General features: G+C 33.6%; 1 protein-coding gene across 1 annotated transcript in view; it reads left to right on the top strand.

Annotated features, from left to right (window-relative positions):
- The window catches only part of LOC129220905 (putative sodium-dependent multivitamin transporter), a 51976-nt gene that overhangs the window by 21575 nt on the left and 7262 nt on the right, over positions 1–23139 (top strand). The window contains exons 5-8 of the mRNA XM_054855338.1: positions 1377–1517; positions 10313–10448; positions 11295–11502; positions 12304–12458. Coding sequence (XP_054711313.1) covers positions 1377–1517; positions 10313–10448; positions 11295–11502; positions 12304–12458 — 640 coding nt within the window. The remainder of the gene's footprint in view (positions 1–1376; positions 1518–10312; positions 10449–11294; positions 11503–12303; positions 12459–23139) is intronic.

The raw sequence follows: 23139 nt of genomic DNA, 5'->3' as shown, positions 1-23139 counted from the left end.
GTTAAAACTAATTGTAGATTTGAGAGCAAGGGTTCCAATGTAAAGGAAACACATCTCTTTTGTTGAGAAATAATAGTTTAAACCATTGAAAAAAACTATGTTGGTCCATTCTACGAAAAAGTCGTCACTTTATTCTGCACGTGACGCTTCATATATTTCATTAATAAGTAATTATTTCCAAAAAGTAATGACGAAATCTTTTGCTTAAGGAATCGCGCATTCGTTTGCAATTTCAGTACCTCAAAACCAGAAGAACGCAAGTCCAAAAATAGCGGTTTTCCGTTTATTAGTGCATTGTATGTAGAAGCATATTTTGCATCGAACCATGTGAACGTAATTCTTTAAAAAAAATCCTTTCAAATTTTTTACCAGGGTTAAAAGAGCGCGCATCCCATCTTTTGCATGGGCTAGAAAAAAGTTTTCCCTCTATACTGTAAAATTATCCTAATGTGACTTATGTCCCTCTGACTCTGAGGTACAGATTTGTTAAGCAATATCATTTTTATCATTGCCGTTTTAAATTATTATTTTTAATGAAATATATAAGGAATCACGTGCGAGACAAAATTACCGTTTTCCGCGGAATGGCCTAATGCTTATCATTTGCGTGTATGGGAACTTGATCGAATATCACTCAAACCGCCAATCTGACTCGGTTTCGGTGACAAATTGGCCATCAACCGTCAACCCGACGATATAAAACCAAGTTGTCGCCAATTGAGGATGTCACTCTGGTTTGCACTTCTGTTTTATGTTATACTAGTGGTACCCGCACGGCTTTGCATGTAATAGAAAATTAATAGGTCTTTTGGTTCGCCTGTATATTTACAAATAATGTATGGTGAATTTTTCGCCAATTGGCTTGCCCATGTTACGGTTCCACGTTATGATAACTTGGGAATTTACTCTTCCATCTTATAATAATTTTGCTCGGAAAAAGTTTCTTAAAATTAGAATAGAAAAAGAACAAAATCGAATTTTCGAACAATCGCTTCGAGGTGCTACAAACTAGCTTTGTGCCAAATTTCATGAAAATCGGCCGAACTCTCTAGGCGCCATGCGCATCACAGACATCCAGACACACAGAAATCCAGACAGGCTTTCAGCTTTATTATTAGTAATAAAGATTATCTTCGGGTGGGGGAGTATTATAGAAGTTTTATTTAAAAAAAGGTCAACACTTGGTCAAAATTGGCTATTCTGCAATTCAAAATTTTTTCCTAAACATTCGTTTGCGACCCACAAAAAGAGATATTTATTTGTGATCTATTTTTCATAATTGCATCTTATTAGTTAATAATGACACTTTGTTTAACTTTAATTTTATTTAACTTTTAAAAGAAAAAAAAACTATAACTTGTTCTTCTTTTCAACAGATTCGAACCAGATTTCACTACACGCTATACATTCATCAACATTTTTTTCTACGGCTTTTTCACAACGCTTTCTGCTTACGGTGCCAGTCAAATGCAAGTGCAAAGGCTTCTTACCGTTCGATCTGTACACAGAGCAAGATGGTGAGTATAAGAATCAGTTTTGATAAAAAAAAATTAAAAGATTTAAGATACTGTCTCTTGATGCCTCTTTAATATTAGTTTGAAAATGAAGGAATGTAATCAAATTTCTTGATATTTAAGTATTCAAAAGAGAAAACATGTTCGGAGAGAGGACATATTATACAAGCCATCGTGGGTGAGAAGCATTTTTTGTTTTGGAGCTGTCATTTCTTTTGTTTTATGCGATTACGAGAAAACCTCAGGATAGGCAACTTTTGCTCAATCAAATTTTCTCAGAAACTTTACATTGCTAACTTATCGCTTAGAGAATCAACCCGATTTTAGAAAATTTTACTTAAAAAATGTCCAACTTCTGTATTTTTCAGTTTTTAGTGAATATATATATATATATATTCAACTCACAAAAGCATTGTAATATTATGTAAAATCACAATGATGGTGATGCCTTCGTTACACACAGCGAATCTTCCTTTGGCATACGAGAAATCGTCTTTAAACTTTGTACTGTAAAACACTTTACAATATTATACATACTTTGTACACTTACATTATAAACAAACACGAATAAAAAAATAAGTATGCTTATTCAAACCAAACGGTATTCGGCGTGAATTCAAGGAAATACTATGAAGGAATAGCAATGTGTTACTTAATGTCAATTATGCAAAGGAGAGTTGGGAGGAATGAGACAGCTGCATTTTTATCGAAATACAATGAGAAAAACTGCATCTAACTTCTCCGGTAGATGTAGCAGCTGCTGACTCTAGCTTGATTCTAATTTTATACACATAATGGACAGGCACGGGGTTTTAAAGCGTACGATTTAGAAGAAATAGCCCTATCAGTTGCAATGAAAATGTGTATAGATATACAGGTAATTAAAATTATTAAGTTATAAGTTTCCAGGTATTCGTTAAATTCCGAGCGACTGAAAATTACATTGAATATTTGATTTTTCAGAACAATCTTTCAGAAGCCATGTTACATTAAATTTTCTTTTAAACTCTGAAAGATGATTTATCTGGAGCGAAAAATTTTGTTCTGGCTCCAAGATTTAATTATTTTTTTGACGGTATCTCTGTACGTATATTTGTTGAATATATATTTTTCCTAATCAAAGTAATTACTTAGGCTTTCTGAATGGAATATCCTTTAATACGTTACATGCATAATTCGCACTCCTAGTGCAACACTGCCACATCTGCAAAACTACTTTTCGAGAAAAATCAATTTAAATATAATGCGCCTTTGCTTAAATTCTTATAGTAACACACTGACATATATCCAAAATAATTTTTTTGTGTGTGTGTGTGGCTGTCTTGCATTTTAATACAACTGATAAAAATGCACCAGGACGTGTATATAATTCAAAATCAACAATTTTTTGACTTGTGGCGGTGTCGTATTAGGCGTGCGAATTAACGACCACCCACCCTTTCCCTCTCATTTGTCCTTGCATATTTGGTGCCTCCTTTTAGGTAATTTTAGGAGAGCGTTCTTCCCTACCTCCCCCCTCCCCTCTTTTTGGATCTCCCTTGAGGAAGTTCACAATTTGCCGACTGGAACTCCAAATTTCACCGAATGATAATTTTTCAGAATATGGAAATATGAAACTCCAAATTTCATCGAATGACGACAATTTTTCTGAATCGTCAGCCAAAATTTGTCGAATAAGTACATTTTTGGGAAGTCACGATGACTTTCCGTGACCTCCCATCAGGGTGCCCCTGATCAGACTTTTTAAACACACTATCGAAAAAGGTTTAGAGTTAAAGTCAAGAAAAGAACGAATGCGTCGAAAATAACAAAATCGGATTAAAATAAAAAAATGACATTTAGAAAAAATAAAATAAAGTCAGAAAATAGCGCATCCGTGGACGAATCTAGGGCTTCCCTTTATAAATTCAGCCTTTTCAACTTAACTACAATTTTTATAGTGTTTTTATTTCGCAATATATTTTTTAAATCTTTGATGTAAGACTCAGATAGGGCGCGCTTATAAATCCTGCACGGGAAGGGGGGTGCACCTAAGTCTATGTACGCCCCTGTGTCGTGTGCCTTTTGCTAGAAAAAAAAACTTTACATTATTTTGGCATGAAAGCAGTTGCCCTTTTCCGCCCGTCGTCCCAGTCCTCCCATCTCTCTCTTAAGTAAATGGAAATATTAGGTCTCCTAAAACTATGCGTAAAATAAACAATGGGGTTGTTTCCTTCAGTCAGAAGTTCTACTCTTAGTCACCGAAATTGATAGAATAAGCCAAAAAATAACATGGACCAAGAAAATACTTTCATTTTCCCCACAGTTATTTTTTAATTAATTTTTTACAATGTCCGATTTTTCAAACAAGGCGTGGTCTTTATAACCTCACAAATGATGCACTTTGGCGCATATGTTACCGCTTTTCCACGTTATGATAATCAACAAGCGAATCAACTATTGCGATCTACGCTTGCCATCAACCATATCGTTGCCAGTACACAAGAGTAAAGATGCGAATGAAATATTATGCTCTGTGAATGGCAACATAGAATGGCATTTCATCATTTGTGGTGTCATTGGCAGAAGCGCAACCAATGAAAGCGCACCGATTAATTTTTTAAAAATATTAAACTTATTCAAATAATTTTTTTAATGATCAGATCCTATGTTTTTTAGCATTCTCTTTCAGAAAAAAAATACATTTAAAATTTTGGAAACGACCCCATTACAATGTTTTAAAAAGGGCGTAGGCAGGGGGGAAGCAAGATTTTCCTTAATATGTCATGAGATAATACGCAAAAAATAATAAATTTGTAAAATATAGGAGATTAAAATTGATATCTTCGAGACATATCAGAGAAAAAGAGAGATAGGGAGAGAGAAATTTGAAGTTATGTCTGCGGCAAGGCAGATTTCAGTTTCTTAAAGAAAGCAAAACATTTATATCCTGCGAATTCCTTTCTCTTTTTCAAGAAGAGAGGGACATTAGGGGTAAAATCTCAGCATAGGAGTTGCACTCAAGGAAAATTATAGCAAAAAGGAGTGGTTTTGAAACTGGGGTTGAACGGTAGATCCGCATATAAGTATTTTGCCTCAGGTCACTGTTAATCTTACCATCATCGCTCTAAAACTAGTATTATTTCAAAAATAATAATGAGTATGAATGATACACTAGGGTGTCCCAAAAAAATGAAAGTCGTTTTTTTTTAACGCATACCCTCTTATTTTTTTCCTTTTATATCAAAACCGCTGCAAAAAAAGTTTCATGCAATTTGAGGCACGGTAACCCGTGTCGACTTGCGCCTAAACGTGTAAATAGCACGAGTACTCCTAAGCAAGCAAACGCAGGCGACGCGATACTTTGTGAAGCTCAAAGCAGCTGTAAATGGTGCACAGGAAACAAATCAGAACAGAAAAACAGTTGTTGGGGGCTTATCCATGACAATGTGCAAAACGTTAAACGGGTCAGTACGAATACACTCTGGTCAGTGAGCGCAGTATAGTTCTTCCATAGTGAGCGAAACATGGCAGTGAAATTGCGTAGTTCGATAAAAAAGATAAATTTTCAATAGGTGTCGTAAAACATCAAATTAGGGGCTCAAAGCTTGTCTCCAACGAAGAGGTTCTGCCTGTTTTGTTTTACAGCATTCGAGAAGTAAATTTATCCATCAGTGAAAGTGCAAATATCGCTATTCAGGAATGAATCATCTTTTGAGAAAAGACACGCATTTCCACCAAATCGTTGCCAAATTGTGTGAATAAACTTAAAAACCTGTAACAAGTTTGGAAAGACTTACGAAAAAATACAAAGAAACTGCAAGAAGTATTCAGGAAGCGGCAAATAGATTTTGTGAGTAATTTAAACAATTTTGTTGATATTGCACATGCTGATGCACTTCAGTTAATCAAAATGGAGGAAGATAGGATTTTCTTGCAACTGGAACAAGTTTATCAGAACCTGAAAGAAGAATATCAAAACCTGGAACAAGTACACGAGAACCTGGAACAAGTATACCAGAACCTGGAACAAGTAAATCAGAACCTGGAACAAGTCAATATGTAATGAGGAGCGATTTTATTACTCCAAAGTTAGTTGCTGCATTGGGCATGTGTCAGTTAAATATACGAGATTTCTGTTTTTATTCTTGAAGCTACTATTGACGCACTTGGGTGTAACATTGATGAATTTCCGATAAGTAAACATTTTCAACTCAAAGAATTCGAACTGACGACGAGCAGAAGGAGCGCGAGGAAAGAATAAAAGCTTTGAGTGATCAAAAATCTGAAGATTGCTAACCTATAGTTATTTCATATGTAACTAAGGAACAACTTATTGCTGTGCCCAAACTGGATAATTCTGCAGGAAAATAACAGGCTGTTTGGAAGGCAGTTTTAGATTGGAATCTCGAAGACTAAGTTCAAATTCTCTATTGTGTTACTACAGCTTCCAATACAGGTCGTTATAATGGTACTTGCGCCCTTCTTGAGCAAAAATGTGATAGAGAAATGCTTTCCCTTGCCTGCCGCCATCATATATATAAACTGGTATTAAAGACAGTATTCGAAGTGAAAATTAAGCAAGTCACAACAAGCCCTGATATTCCACTTTTCAAAAATCTCAGACAGTCTTGGAAAAACATCGATCCGACTAAAATACGGTGCTATAGAGAAGCAGCGGAGTTGTTTCGAACTGTACCCGAACTTGAAAATTTACTTGGCTTTTACCGTGCTGAACTTACAAATGTTACGGTCAGGGATGGCTATCGAGAGTTGATAGAACTGTCTATCATATTTTTAGGTGGAGATACAGAAAATAAATTTAAAAGACCACCGGGAGCCATGCACTCACAACTAAAACCGCACTCACAACTAAAATTAGATACGAAGGAAAATGAAGCATTGTCAGATGTCTGCTTGTTTGTAGTGACGATATACGTGAAACCATGGCTTCAATGCATTTTGGAAGTCAAACCACTCAACAAAGATTTGTGCTTTTTGAAATCTTTGAAAGCGTACGAAATGTGCACCCAATTATCTCAAACTCTGCTTCACAAAATTTCATCCAGGATTTATGGTATTTATCTGAGGAAATAGCAGTCCTAGCTCTTTTTGAAGATGAGGTAGAAGAAGAAACAAAATAATTTACAAGTTTACGTGACAAATTTACGTAGAGAAGCCTTCTCGACCCATGAGAAAAAATACATTCCTTTGAGGTAAGATCTTCGTGGTTCATTGTATGGTAAGTTTTGCACATTGATTTCATCTAGCTGTTTAATTATTCATTTAAATCGTGCATTTGTTACCGGTTATTTTATTATTTTGCAGAGAAAACAATTGATTTCATATGAGCAAAAAGTCAGTCATTGTTCACTAGACTTAAAAATTGATGATAGTTTTCTCAACGAGAGTCCTCTTTTATGGGTCAATAATATTTCATGCCTTGATGCTAAAAAGACGGTTCAATGCTTAGAGCAGTAAACGATATAGCTGAAAAAGTGGTAAAAATGATGCAGGACTTTCATGGTTTGCTACCAGCTGATGAGGAGCAAAAACAATTTGTGTTACGTTACGTTCGAGAGTACCGGAAGATTTATTTTGACTGCAAAATGCAAACATTGGAATGAAGATATGTGCAGTGATGTTTCTTATAGTATAATATTGTTGTAAATATATGCTTTAAATAAATTGATGTCGCGTATAGTAAGGAATTATGCAGTTAGCAATCTTCCCACTGTAGTCGCCATAAAGGATTTCAGGTCCAACTTTGACCTCAAGTCGGCACGGGTTCCCGTTATTTTATTGCAATAAAATTTTTTCCTGATGTTTCTGAGGTGAAAAGGAAAAAATATGGAGGGTATGCGTATTCGATTTCCCAAATTTTTTTTTCGCCATTATATCTTGGGTCACCCTAATGTACACTGATTGACTTCACTTCAACAGGTTCCACTGTAATTAGTTTTGCGTCGTGTAGATAAAAAAGAAAATTTGCAATAAAAAATGCTATGAAATGATGCAATTTTTAAAATGTGTGATGACATTAAATTATTAAGCAATCATGAATTACTTATTATAATAACTTTACTAAAGTTGCTGTTGCTCTGATTTTTCAGATTACCGTGACGATGGTTGTTTTTAATATTTATTTAGAGAGCGAAATTTTAGTAGTCAGAGTTATAAATTGTCTGCATTTGGATTATATTCATATTTTTTTAGAACTTCACCCAGTCTGACTCTACATTAAAAAAAAGTTTTTTTTTGTGTGAAATTACGTTTTTTCAAGAAAAAACCTAGAAAAAGTGATAAAAAAAAACATGAACAAAATGACATGAGAGATCAGTCATACAGCAAAGATTAAAAATCGTTTTGGAACATAGGCTCGCAAACGCAATATTGGTGCACTATACATGCACACAAAGCCGGAATTCGGTGAATACACGATATATCTCATACTTATCACACAAGACCCAAAAACGATTTTACACTTTGTTTTAGAGTTGGAATTTAATTTTCTTCTGTCGCAATGTATCAACTGTTTGAGTTGCTTAACCGTATGCAAATTTCCGTAGCTTAAGAAGGTATTTAAGCATTCGACTGTATCTACGTGTGGGAGATTCGATGTATTCATTTTGTCTTAACATGTTGTGTAAACACTTTAGTTTTACGTTAACTCTTGAGCGTAAGAATAAATTTATTTTAACTTAATATGGTGTTTATCTATAAGCCACTAACTACACCAGGAAATGACACTGCGTTCCTAAACTCGCCTATTTATCGGAATATTTAGTTTTTAAGAAAGGCATAAAGCGGATATCGAAATTTGTGAACTTAAACTTTCTTACCGCGTGGCACAACGACAACGCACCGAACGTCGTAAATACGATCCATTCTGACAAGATTTCACAGATCGCGGTGCATTCGTTGCAACCAAGGACGGATCCAGAAGCTATTCAAGGAGGGGGTGATTGATTTCAGACCCTTACCCTCTTATAAATTCGTAAACCTCCACCCCGCCCCACCCCAACACCGTGAAAGATAATCGTATTTCAGTTTTTTTAGAGGGGGTGGGGCCTTCCTCTTCTACAAAATTGCGAAGGAGCTTATTAAACCCCATTCTTTACCTTATCGCCATGAAAGGTATCCTACACGGTTTTTTTTTTTTTTTTTTGGATTTAAATTTTCAAAACTGTCTTGGGAAGAGCCCCTGAACTCCATATAATATCATATAACATCGTCTAAAATTGAGTTTTGGAACTCTGAAAAACTTCCTATACAAAGCTCCGATTCCTATCCCTAAGATCCTTAAGATATACAGTGCCGGTGAAAAAAGCTTTACATTTGGTTGGCAATTAAAAACTTTACATGCAAATTTCTTGTCATGATTTTATTGGCATGCTCCATACTAATTTGGCCAAATACCGAATATTCGGCCTAGATTTTGACCAAATAATCAGTGTTCGGCCAAATTCCTAGGGAGCATGCCAATAAAATCATGACGAGAAGTTTGCATGTAAAATTTTTAATTGCCAACCAAATGTAAAGATTTTCATTGACGGCACTGTATGCTACTACTTCATTTTCAAGACAGCTAGAGCCCGCTGTCTTGAGAGCTCGCTTTTTCGTAAAACTATTAAAGATAGTGTAAAATTGTTTTCAACTTCAGCATCAAAAGTATGCCGGGGGATAGATCCTACATCTCTGTTCAAGGAGGGGGCAATCGCCCTCATCGCCTCTCCCTTGCATCCGACCTTGGTTGCAAAGCGCGTATGAGAGCTGCAAGTCGCCAATTTCAACAACCGCTTTAAGGCTTCTTTCCAAACTGAAATGTTGTGCAAAAATGTCTTTGTGTAATAAGTATTTGATATGTCGTGCATCCGTCAGGGCTTGGCTTTGTGTGCAAATAGCGTATCAGTATTGTGTTTATTATCCTCTGTTCCCATGCGTTTTTTTATCCTCATTGTATAACTGATCTGCCATGTTGTTGTTCATTTTTTTGAATCACCCTCAGATGAACTGAAACAGCAAAACCTCATCTAAATACAAAATTTTCAGATTACTAATTATCATCACTAAAACTTGATTAGATATTAAAATACATAAAGTTATAAGATGTAAATAACCTTTATAATGAGTGTACTGGTGAATATCGCTATAGAGAATTCATCTTTATTGATGCATCCGAATCACAATTTTTGTTCATGGCTGTGTCTCGTATTACCCATTCTAAAAAATTACCAGTCATAATATGACGGGGGCAAATTTCTTGGCCATTTCCATTCCATTTCATTTTTAGCAACAGGAAACCCAATGCGTTGGCTCCTATCGCAATTCGTGATTGCGAATTACATATTTTTTATTCAAGACGTCAAAATTCAAGTTTTTTTTTTTTACTTTTTTCTTTGTTTTCTATTTTATAAGTTACACAATTATCGTTTAACCCGGCAAAGTCCACCCCCCCTCCCCTTTTTTGACACATAAACCTTTTTCGGTAAAACCTGCATAACAGAAGACACGTAGCTAACCTATCTAATTTAACTTTTGAAGGCATTTTTGACATAATATGCAGGCAAAAACTCGGAATTTTATGCTTTTTTTTTTAAAAAGAAAGAGAGGATTTTGTATAATCATTGCTGGTACCAAACAGTACTAAAAAACCTTTGTTGGGTTAATTATCTTCGAAAGATTGTTGCATTGTTTTTTTATTGTTATTATTGTGAGAACGCATAAAAAGGTCTATGTTTATTAATTCTGCCTTTTGCAAGAAACAAAGTGTCAATCTGTTCATCACGTTGAAGCACTTTTTTTTCTTTCTTTTTCAGTGCTCTATTTTCAAGTCTTCCAATAACATTTGTCTTCCATGTTGTGAACTGTTTAGCAGGATTGGTCGTTTTTGCTAATTTCTATGATTGTGATCCTTTGACATCAGGAGAAGGTGTCATATCAAAGCCAGATCAAGTAACGTTTTTCTTTGCTTTCTTTGGAATTAAATGACGAAAAGTACTATTTTGCCTGCATTAGGAAAAAAAAAAAATATGCTAGAAAAATGCCCCATCCCCCTTTAGAAATATTTATATTTGTTTTGTACTCTGATCTAACAATTTACGTTACAATTCTGTACCTCAGAGCTAGAAAGACTTAAGTCACATTATGATAATTTTACAGTAGAGAGAAAAAACTTTTCCTGATCCATGCAAAGGATGGGACGCGCGCTCTTTTAACCACGGTAAAAAATTGAAAAAAAAAAAAAAAGTTTAAAAATTACGTTTACATGGCTTGATGCGTAATAGTCTTCCCCAAACAACGCACTAATATACGGAAACTCGCAATTTTTTGGACTTACGTCACTCTGGCTCTGAGGTACAAAATCACTAGCGCAGCCAAAAATACCTTCTGGAGGTTTTTTTTTTTTTTTTTTGAAGAAAATTACCTTCTGGAGAGGTTTTTTGATCAAATATGGAGGGAGTTTTTCGATGAAAAATGCCTTCTGAAAGGGATTTTTTGATCAAAAATAACTTATGAAGGGGGTTTTTGATCAAAACAGCCCTTATGCATAAACTGCTGTATTAGAATTTGCAATTATGTTAAAACCAATAGCTCTGGGGGGTGTTTTCACCCCCAACTTCGCTGCGCCACTGTACAGAATTAAGGGCTGACCTTTTAAAAAAAAAGTTATGTAGAATTTTTTTTAATTAACCAGTCTATTAAACCTATAATTACATGAAAGTACTGCAGAAGATTTCATATTGATGTTGTTTTTCAACCAAATTCTTAAAATCCATGTTTATTATTTTTTTAATGTAGCTGTTGCCTTATTTCTCGCTGACGGCCCTTGGAAGTATTCCTGGGTTGCCTGGCCTTTGCATTTGCGGTATGTTAAGCGCCGCACTGAGTACCATGTCCTCCATGGTCAACTCGTTAACCACTGTTACAGTTGAAGATTTCTTCAGGCCGATGTGCGCCAAGAGAGGGATGACCGATGCTTACGCAACGTTCGTCGCCAAGCTCATTAGTATGTTTCTTATCGTACTTACACCTTTTTATGTATTATTTCTCAAAAGTGTTTTCTTGTGACAATGCCAACCCTCCCTCAATACTTGATCAAACTTCAAAAGTAAGCCGTCATTTTAAAGATCTTTTTCACAGCTTTCGGATAAAAGTGAAGAAAATGAGCTGCTTGGTTGTTTTTCAAATATATATATATATATATATATATATATATATATATATATATATATATATATATATATATATATATATATATATATATATATATATAATAAAATCCCGTAATCGAGACATATTGGTTCGGTTGGTTAAAGTATCAAGTTTATAATGCGATTGTCATGAGTTCGAATACCCATGGGCAGAAAAATATCGTTTTCATGATTTATTTTCGTTAGCAGAATTCTAATCTAAATTACCATTAATATACTAGTATGCCCTAAACTCATTGTAGAATGCTGAGTTTCTTTCAGTTGTTTTTAAAAGCAGGAAACAAATCATTGATTTTAACATGGAAGTGTACTGCCGTTAGTACCGGATTTGAAAAGAGTCCTAAGGTCGTCAGGAAAGTAAAAAGCAAAAGTGTTACAAATTATTATTGTAAACATACTTAATGAATGATACTTCAACTTGATGCAAAAAGTTTTCGAATGCTTCCTTTTTGTGTTACTCTAATAAAAAATTAAAAAATATATGAGAACTAATTGGCCATCGTGCATATATGCCTGTGGTTCATTAACATATGCGTGACTTAAGTTTTTGAGATTAATTTATTCATGTGACACGTAATATATATTACAATTTTCAGCGTTAGTCTACGGTGGCATTGGATTGGTACTAACATTCGTTGTGGCCAGTTTTGGGAATGTTCTGCAAGCTTCTACGATAGTCTACGGTTTGGTAGCAGGGCCAACTCTGGGAGTTTTTCTTTTGGGTGTTCTTACTTCTAGAAGTAATGAAAAGGTAAGATACTTATAAATTGCTTCTTATGTTCTGTAAATTCGTTCGTTTTCGGAAAACTATGAAATATCTTTGTCGATACCTTACTTTGATGCGGAGGTAATAAATTAATGTCACCTTAATGCGGAGAATTTCCTTGAAAATCTGCTTGTAATACTTATTATGTTTTAAGTTCTATTGTACAAGCTTGCTTATTGGGTGAAATAAAGTACGAAAAAAGAGTCAAATTTCATCATTTCCCATTGTTAGTAGGAAATCCAAAACTCGTTTCTTCAAATATCTCAGAAATTCATTTCTGCAGATACTGCGCTTTACCTTTCCACGGTAGTACAGTTCAGCGTCTCTCAACTTTTTTGACTGGCAGACCGGCAATAGCTATTTAAAAACATTCAGGAACCGGTGCTCCCCCCCCCCCCCTTTCTTTCTTTTCGTCTCTCTTCTTCAAAAATGAATAAATTCAAACTTCAACTTGAAGACGGGGCAATTCTTGTTTAAGAATTTTGTGAGCAGTCTTTTTTTTTTTTTCATTTTCTTTTTAACAAATAAACATTACTAAATAAATAAATAAAACTTTACTTGGTATTAAAGAACAACCACAAATCATATTTAAATATTAAGACATAAGAACTGATTGTAATAATTATACATAAGTAAATAAACACATGCGAAAATCATAGAAAACTACGAAAATTAATCACAAAATTTGTGTCAAAATGTCGTAAGGGATTTTAGTACGTTTATTCATTTATTTTTAGTTCATACATTTTTTTAAAAATTGATGCGCAATATCTCTAAGGACGGGTCAAACTTTTATGCGAACTGGTGTCTGTGCGCCGGACCGCCGGTTGAGAACCGCTCGTATAGATGACTATCTCCATCAAAGTCAAAGAAAATATTTGAATCGATTTGTTTGTGAAAATGTGAGGAAACTTTTAAGTGAATTCATGTCTTAGTATGAAGTTATCTTTTGTTGCATAATTTTTTGTTCAAATAAGATTTTATATTCTTAACCAAAGCATGCAGCATATATTTGTTTCTATATTCTGAGTATAAGCATGTCTTTTTCCAATTATTTGTTGTTGGGGTCAATATCACGTATAGCAACTTAACACTGTATTCGAGTGCTGTTGTTATGTAATTTCTGTTGTCATATTTTTTCTCACCCTTAGAAAATAATTGCTACACATCAGAAATTTGAATATTCAGAAAACCTTTACTTACAAAGGAAACGATAGTTTGTCAGAAAAGAATAAATACAGCTGAACTAAAAAAAGTCTGCAGTAAACCCTCGATTATCCACGAGCTTCTCTAGAAAACGAGCTGATATGTGCCTCACATGACTTCCTTTTACTCCATTTTAATGTCATTTTCTCAGTATTGGCAATTTTAATGTGATTCAGTAGTTTACGCTCTAAATATCAACAACAGTGGCCAAACTGAAACCAAATTTTAAAACCCCCGACAAATTTGTCGCCAAGTTGGCGACAAAACTTGGCGATCAAAAGACTGGCGATATATCGCCAAGTGTCCGCCAAATTGTAACACCACTCGAGTTTACATGGGAATTAACAATGATTTCCCCCCAAAAAGGGGCAAAAGACCCCCTTAGAAACACCCGAATGCAACCAAAAGAGGAGGTGCACAACTAGACCCCTACTAGGAGTCTAAGTACTAAATTTCAACTTTCTAGGACATACCGTTCTTGAGTTATGCGACATACATTCGCACATACGCACATGCATATGTACATACAGACGTCACGAGAAAACTCGTTGTAATTAACTCGGGAATCGTCAAAATGGATATTTCGCGTGTCTATACGTTTTTAGGCACTTTTCCACGTGTGGTCGAGTCGAAAAAAAACTTAACATTCATTCGGGGGGTGAGCAAAATGGAAATTAAGGTCGATTTTCGAGTGAAATTTTTTTCGCGAATACAATACTTCCTTTTTTGTAAAAGGAAGTAAAAATAATGTAGACAATTTTCTAACAAGTCTAGCAATCGCAAGTAAAGCAAGAGGGAAAAAAGAGTCAAGTGAAAGTAACGAAGGGCCCAACGCACATTCGCGGTTTAGTCATGAAACGGCTGCATAACATGTTAACTACTATAATATTTTCAGAGGCAGATGGGGCACAGTTGGCTGAATAACGATGACAAAAATGTTTAGTCAAAAATTCAGAAAAAATGTTTTCGCAGTAGTAAACAAATAGAAATTACTGATTTTCCAAAAATTCCTAAATTTGAAAGTCTGTTGCTTTCGTTTTACATTTCGTGTAGAAGAGTGAGAAGTAATTTTTACTAATAATAAAGCTGAAAGTCTCTCTTTCCGGATCTCTGCCTGTCAGGATCTCTGTGACGCGCATAGCGCCTAGAGTGTTCAGCCGATTTTCATGAGATTTGGCACAAAGTTAGTTTGTAGCATGGGAGTGTGCACTTCGAAGCGATTTTTCGAAAATTCTATGTGGTTCTTTTTCTATTCCAATTTTAAGATCAAAATTATCATAAGATGGATGAGTAAATTACGAAATTAGAAATTATCATAACGTGGAACCGTAACATGGGCACAAGCCAATTGGCGAGAAAATTCACCATACATTATTTGTAAATATACAGGCGAACCAAAAGACCTTTAAATTTTTCTATTACGGGCAAAACCGTGTGGGTACTACTAGTTCTAAACAAATACTAAAAGCTTATTGCATTTAAAAAGTAGTACTTTTATCCGGGCCAAAATAGTATTTTTTGAGTTGCGACGGATCTTCTAGTAGCCTAGAAGAATTGAATAATGTTGAAAGTGGAAGGTGAAAAAACCTGGTGGGCCTTATTTTGCATATTGCACACATGCCACAACTCAAAAACTAAGTTTTAAGACAGGGAATAGAAATTAATTTCATAAGAATAATTAATTATGAAGATGCAATGGGGTTGTTTCCTTCATTCAAAAGTAGTACTTTTTGTCACTGAAATTGATAGAATAAGTAAAAAAAAAAAAAAAAAAATATGGACTCAGAAAATACTTTTATTTTCCCAACAGTTATTTTTTATTGAATTTTTTAAAATGTCCGATTCTTCAAACAAGGCTTGGTCTTTATGACGTCACAAATGATGCACTATGGCGCATCTTTCTACCGCATTTCCTCGTTATGATAATCAAGAAGCGAATTACAATTGCGCTCTACGCTTGCTATCAACCATATCGTTGCCAATACATTTAAGTAAAGATGCGAATTAAATATTTTGGACCGTGAATGGCAACACTAAATGGCATTTGATCATTTGTGACGTCATCGGCAGAAGCGTTAAACGATGAAAGAGCACCGATTTAAGTAATTTTTTAAAAATATTAAACTGAAAAAAATTACTTTAAAAAATGGTTAGATTCTGTGTTTTTAAGCATGCTCTCTCAGAAGAAAGTACTTTTAAAATTTTGGAAACGACCCCATTAATAATACGTTAGTTACGATTATTTCGGTTCACCTACATTCATTATGTTCTTAAAACAGACGTGCCTCCTTGAATTTTAAATCATTGCTCCGTGAATATCCCTAAACACTAAGAATTTTGACTTTTTCGTTTTGAATTGTGCCACTATTCTTCGTGGTGTGACATATATTAGTACTTCATGTATGTCTTTTGCATCATTTTATAAACATAAATGGCGAAGCAACCATTTGTCACTGATTTCTGATGCTTCGCGTACAAGCTGTCAAGTTCATTAAATATGTGTTACACCTAAATTTAGCTTTGAGATAGGTTGAATGGACCATTGTGTAAAGTTGTTTACTTGGGGCTGTTCCAAGCTCAGAGTCTTCACTAATCAACACAATTCTTGACATTTCCTTTTCCTTATATAACTCGTACAACAGTAAGACAGAGTTTTATAACCATTGGTTCACCTTATACTTATGTGTGTGGCACAGATAACATTTGATTAAAGGTGCACGTATTTTAATGCTCGTACAACCAGAGTATTTAGAGCTATCTGAGATATTTTTCATTTTTAGCATAACTTTCTACTCCTTAGTCCACGAATGAGTTGTGAAAAAATTAGAAATACTAGTTTAATAACTCTAATGTTACTTAGAATAAAATCCGAAGATAATTTGTAAATATAGTACCATCATAATGCTCAGCACTATTTTTATACAAACTATTTATATCATCATAATACAAACTACTTAAGAACAACTAATTTTATTTTGCACTTCAAGTAAATCTTTATGCAAAAATGCCCATAAACTGGGTATCAAAAACAACGTATTTTTTGCAACTAAGTGAATGCATTTCTACCGCTTCAGTTTCAATCTCAAGTTTAACCCGCTTTGTCACGTGTTCCTTAAAATTCTAATTTTCTTTGCATATTTCGAAAATTGATTCTTAAGATCATTGAAGTGGCTCTGAATGACAAGTTTTTTTTTCTTTGAAATGTGAGTGCGACCGGTGATAAATTTATAGATTTGGAGGCACATCACAATGCGTCCGTAGAGATTCACAAAACTAGACAGTTGGGACAAACCTAACCTGTAGCTTCGTAATGCTGGGATTTGGATCCGCGTAACCTTTACAATGTTACCAAGTTAGTTTTGCCCCAACTACAGACATTCTCCATTAACTATACACTTCATGTGTCCCCTTTCTAGCCGATAATAACACAAGAGTTTCCGGCCATGCAATGACATTTTAATTTCTGATCTAGGAAGAAAATTAAGAAATTAATAAGGGCCATTTGAAGTATAGCGATTAATTTAGTTCTATGTTACTGAATAAAAATGTTAAGACGTGTAAGATTTTTACAAAAAAGGAAGTATTGTATTCGCAAAAAACTTTTCACTCAAAAATCGGCCTTAATTTCCATTTTGCTCACCCCCGAATAAATGTCCCCGTTTTTTCAACCCGCCCATACATGGATATATGCCTAGGAACGTACAGACACTCGAAATATCCATTTTGACGATCCCCGAGTTAATTACAACGAGTTTTCCCCATGACGTCCGTATGTACGTAAATATGTACGTATGTATCTCGAATAACTCAAAAACGGTACGTCCTAGAAAGGTGAAATTTGGTACGTAGCCTTCTAGTGAGGGCTAGTTGTGCAACTTCTCTTTTCGTTGCATTCGCATGTTCCTAAGGGTGTCTTTTACACCTTTTTGGGAAGAAATCATTGTTAATTTCAATGATAACTCAAGTGGTGTTATAATCTGTCAAACACTTGGTGATATATCGCCAAGCTTTTGGCCGCCAAGTTTAGTCGCGAACTTGGCGAAATATTTGGCATTTATTTATTTATTTATTTATTTATTTTTAAAGTCTGTTTTTGATTCTGCCAATGTTGGTGGTATTTAAAGAGTTAACCACTTAATCACTTTAAAATTGCCAATAATGGGGAAATAAATCTGTGTGAAACATTTTTTTGCTTCGCTTAGCAAGAAACTGGAGGTGAAAATATTTAGTGTTTCCTTGCTTATTTCAAGGCGCTATTATCATTAAATTGGCGTAAAAGGAAGTCATGTGATGCAAACATCAGCTCGTTTAACATAATAAAAATATTAGTTTAATACACTCCCAACTATCCGAATCAGTAGGTATCTAATCTCATTCCGATAATCCAAAATTCGGATGATTGGATTTTATATAAAAAGGGTTTTTTAAATTAATTACGGTATGCATTTTGAAAATAGGAAAAAAAAATATTTTTAAAGAAAACGAGGTTTTTATTAAACAAACAGAAAAGTTTGACTAATTTCACCGCATGTAGGATAATAGCTCTCATAGATACAATCATTATTTTGCGAAACACAGTACGTTTTCGGCTTGACTTTTTTTTTTCTTTTGAAACTCGGAAAGCGATTCAGATAATTGGAGTTCTGCTGTACAATATTTTATTGGTTTAAAATAATTCCCAACAATGCATTGTTGAAGTTATGGAGAAGCAAACGATTTCAAAACTTCTTTTAAATGTTTCCGTTGGCTATGAAAATATGAGAAATTTCATTTTCCGAAATGGTAGACATTTTTCCTTGCATGCTCACTGATCGTATATTTTAAAATTACAGTGTTCCTATTATTGGATTGCAGTTTAAAAAATAACGATGGAGGAAGAATTACACCAACTGTAGAGTTAGAAAAACTTCCTTGAATTTAAAGACAGGCCATGCTCCTCAAAAATTACCTTCAGTAACTGAATTCGAACCAATTTATTGTTGTGGCGTCATACTTTTCAATACAGATTCATGATTCAAATGAACTTAAGCGTGATATCACTTGCACATTACTTTCATAGATGTCCGAAAGAGATTTTGAACAAAATATAAGTTTTTTTAAACCTAAAGACTATTTCTATAAATTTGGTTCGAGCTAAACAGTATGAAATAAAATCAGTATGAAACAAAATCAGTATATGGTTTCCTGGTTACAACACACGAAACTGCAGTTAATCTCAATGTATATTTAGGTGAATTCTAAATCAGCTAAAGAAATTTAAATAAATTCAGAGAAGTCTAGACGGTACATCAAAAGCTAATAGTATAAAGCTGTATACCGGCTCCTTCTTATCTTAATTTTTTAAAATTTAAATATGATTGAGGGTCATTCCATAGAAATGTCAACCTCAACCTCAGAAATTTTTTTCCACAAAGCCCTAATTGTGGCCTATCATTTCATTCAGCATACTTTCTAGTACGTAAATCCAGTAACAGTTTTCAAAAATTTCATTCGGTATTTTTCTTCTGGCTGTAAACGTGCGAGGTTGTAGAAAAGGCTTAAAATACGCTAAAAACAGGCGTCTAAGTTTTCTTGTGTAACGTAAAATTTTTTGCAAATTTTTAAAAGAACTATGTTTATTCTAAAAGATTAGATGTTGGTCCAATAAAATTGACTAATCTTTTTGCATACATTAATTAGTTTGGTTATTTCACTGAAAATATTTACGTTACGTTAGTCACGAAAATGTACTATTTTCTGCTTAAAAACTAAGCCGGATGATTGAACCAAACAGCACTTTTTATTTTCTTACATCTGTGTCACATCTACTTAAAAAGTGCAAAATATTTATTTTAGTATCAGTAGATATAAAAGAATTAGTGTGACTAACGTAACATTTGAGCTGCGACTAACGTAACAGCTTGCATGTAATTAACGTGACATTTTAAAAATGACTGCTAATATTTAAAAATTATTTAATTTAATGTAAATTTTCATGAACAATTTTGAATAAGTTGGCATTCTATATTGATTAAAAATATAAAGGGTGAAAAATACTAGTAATATTACATTGTAAACCTTCTGTCTACTTAGAGAAATACTTTTTTAAAGTTCTTTAAAAATATACTTTCAATTTAAAGAGTTATTATTTAAAAAAAAACAAAGGTGACTAAAGCAAAATGAGTACTCTGCTGAATGTGCATTCAACACAAGAATCCAAGCTAAATAATTAAGAAAATAGAAAGACAGTCTTAACAAAGGAGAACGTCTATTTTTTTTTTTTTTTTTTTGAAAATACATCTTCACCTATTATTAAAATGAAGTAATGGCAGCTCGTTGGGGGGAAAACATTTGAAGATGTTACATGATACAGTGAGAATGAGCGCTGCTGCCATACATTTCAGAAAATGCAAAAATGATCATTTAGAAATTCAAACATTTGCGGTAATATCCTTAATTAAAATTCATTCTGCAAAAATGTTTGAATATTTTTTTTCAATATAACAATTTAATTCAGGATGCACAACACTATTCGTTCAATGAATCAGTATACCTTAAAAAATAATATGCCGTTAAACAGTACTACGGAGTTTATTATGACGATAACTAGTATATCGGCAGAATGCTAGAATTTGGTGAAACTATCAACTTGTATAAAGTTAACTTTTTAAAAGCGAGATATTTAGAATTTAATTAGCTAAAAAATTAGGTTATTTAGTTAGTAAAAGCAGTTTTTTTATTTGTTTATTCATTTATTATTTTTTTTCGCACATTCAAATTGAGTTAATTGAACTAAACCCTTCCATTCACTTTCTTACACTAATACAGAAAAAAAGTAAAGAAAGAACCTTATTGCAACATAAAGGAGGTTCCTAAAAAGTGTAAAAGTAATATAAGAGAAAAAGATTAATTACAAAAAGTTTTTTATATGCATTCATTGCTTGTTATCCGATGGTTACGTTAGTCACGTTACGTTATTCACACACAGTTTTCCGTAAACGCACCATTAAGGGCCAAAAAAGATTCATGTGTAATAAATCTGTAGTATATTTTTTAAAATAGACTGTTTACCTCTTACGAATACATCAGCCAATTTTAAATGCTTGCATAACTTTCAGAAAAATTTGCCTCGTAACATAAGAATTGTTTCTCAGGGTTGCAAAAATGTTACGTTAGTCACGATGCCTTTTTTGGAAAAAAAATACCTGCCAGCCCTTATTTTGTTTCAAATTCTTGGTAGAATTGAAAAATAGTCACCTTGTACATTTTAAATCTGCATATTGAATCAAAAAACATTTGTTTTTACTCCCGGTGTAGGTAAAAAGAGTAAGAAAATCAGTTGCGAATGTTACGTTAGTGACTATGGAATGACCCTTGACTGCTTTAGAATTAAACTAAATATAACGATTTTGAGATCAACCTCAATGTTTGACTGTTGTCATCAAGAAATGAAACACTTTTTTTTTAATATTACATTTTTTAATGCTAATCGTCGTCTTTTAAAACAGTCTTTAGCGTTAAAAACATAAAATAAAATTAAATGTATTTAATTATTTTTTTAGATTTAAAATTTATTTGAACTGAACATTTTTGAAAGTTCAAGCATATGTACCTGTTTATTTAGCCTTATTTAAAAACAACAGTCACTTTCGTTGTAATATAAATGTATTGTGCATAAAGAGAGAAAAGCTTTTATCTACTGCTAATCTGCTCTAAATATTGCTAGTTTGTATGCTCGATTTTGAAAACAATTTTGAATAAATATATAGTGGAAAAAAAAGCTTTCAAAAACTCCTTCAAACTGATGACTTGATTCGAATTTATAAAAAACTTCGAAAACATGTATTATTTGGAAAGTTTAAAGTATTCACTTCCCATCTATGCTTGCTTAATATCAGCCATAAAATCAGCTAGTTGACTTTTATAACTAAACTAACTTGATAACTGCAATTATTTTTCATTGTTTTCGGTAACAGTTGAAAAGCCGAATTGGCAGGCATGATGACAGAGAAAGTAACTTGCGAAAGTTAGAATCAAGTTCAAGAACTCAATGGCAAGAAACTGACTGTGACTGAAATAAAAATAGCACGCATGTTTAGGGGTGAAAGAACTTGTTTTTTCACTACAATACTAAAAATAGAATTATGTAGAAAAAAATTAGCGAAAGATTATATTTCTAAAAATATTACTCTTATTTTGTAACAGTTAAAAACAACATTGATAATGCATATTTGCAATAATCAATTGAGACAGTGAGAAGCAAAGGGATGTAAATGGCAAAATTAAATATTTGGAGATAACCAGTACACATGGTAGGGGCGAACCTCTCCTCTGTCTTGCGGCAAGAGATATTACGGGTAGCCCTGGTAGTTGCTGCTGTACAGCATGATTTAGAAAAAAAAAATGAATAAAAGCCTACCTAGGATGTTATCTTTAAACGCGTTTTACTCAAAACTTGGAAAATGTCCACTTACATCCCTTTACTTCTCACTGCCTCAATTGTGAATTAGTGCATTGTCAACGTTATTTTCTTGCTATTACTTTGTTGCTCTTCGGCAGCGATTCTCATAAAAATTTGACCAATCCACAGGAGTTTTTGCTCATTCGCATTTAAAAAAAAAAAAAAAATATTTTACGACATCTTTTACATGAGTTTTGTGAATAATTTTCCGTGTTTTCTAAATTTTTAGCACTCATTATTACTTCTGTATAATCCTCATATATATAATAGCGATAGATCGAGCAACACTCCTAACGTCATCCACTATGAAACTCCCTTCATGGCATAATTTGATATAATATGTTTTGGTAATGTTTGACATGCAGGGAAATGCTTTATTTCGATGGCACTGAAGTGGATCCGGTATGCTAACTGTTTTACTGATAAGATTGTCATTTTAGGAGAATGAAGAAACGAAAAAGTGGTCAATAATGAACGCTATCGACCGGAGTTTGAGTTAAAATTTCAACTATCAAAATATTACCAAACAGGCAATGGGGTCGTTTCTAAAATTTTAAAAGTAATTTTTCTGAAAGAGCATGCTTAAAAACATAGGATCTGACCTTTTTAAATAATTTGTTTAATTCTTTCAAAATTCTTAAATCGGTGAGCTTTCATTGTTTACGTTTCTATCCGATGACATCACACATGATGAAATGCCATTCAGTGTTGCCATTCACAGAGCAAAATATTTTATTTGCATCTTTACTCACGTGCATTGGTAACAGTGTGGTTGATAGCAAGCGTAGAGCGCAATTTTAATTCGCTTCTTAATTATCATAACGTGGAAACGTGGTAGAAAGATGCGCCAAAGAACATCATTTGTGACGTCATCAAGACCACTCCTTGTTTGGAAAATCGGACAGTTTAAAAAAATAATTGAAAAATAACTGTTGTGAAAACGAAAGTATTTTCTGGATTTATGTTTTTTTTTTTTGCTTATTCCATCAATTTCAGTAACAAAAAGTACTACTTTTGACT

The sequence above is a fragment of the Uloborus diversus genome, chromosome 4 (assembly GCF_026930045.1).
Source record: "Uloborus diversus isolate 005 chromosome 4, Udiv.v.3.1, whole genome shotgun sequence".
In the NCBI taxonomy this organism is placed as follows: Eukaryota; Metazoa; Arthropoda; class Arachnida; order Araneae; family Uloboridae; genus Uloborus; species Uloborus diversus.
This window is presented reverse-complemented; position numbering and strand designations above follow the sequence as displayed.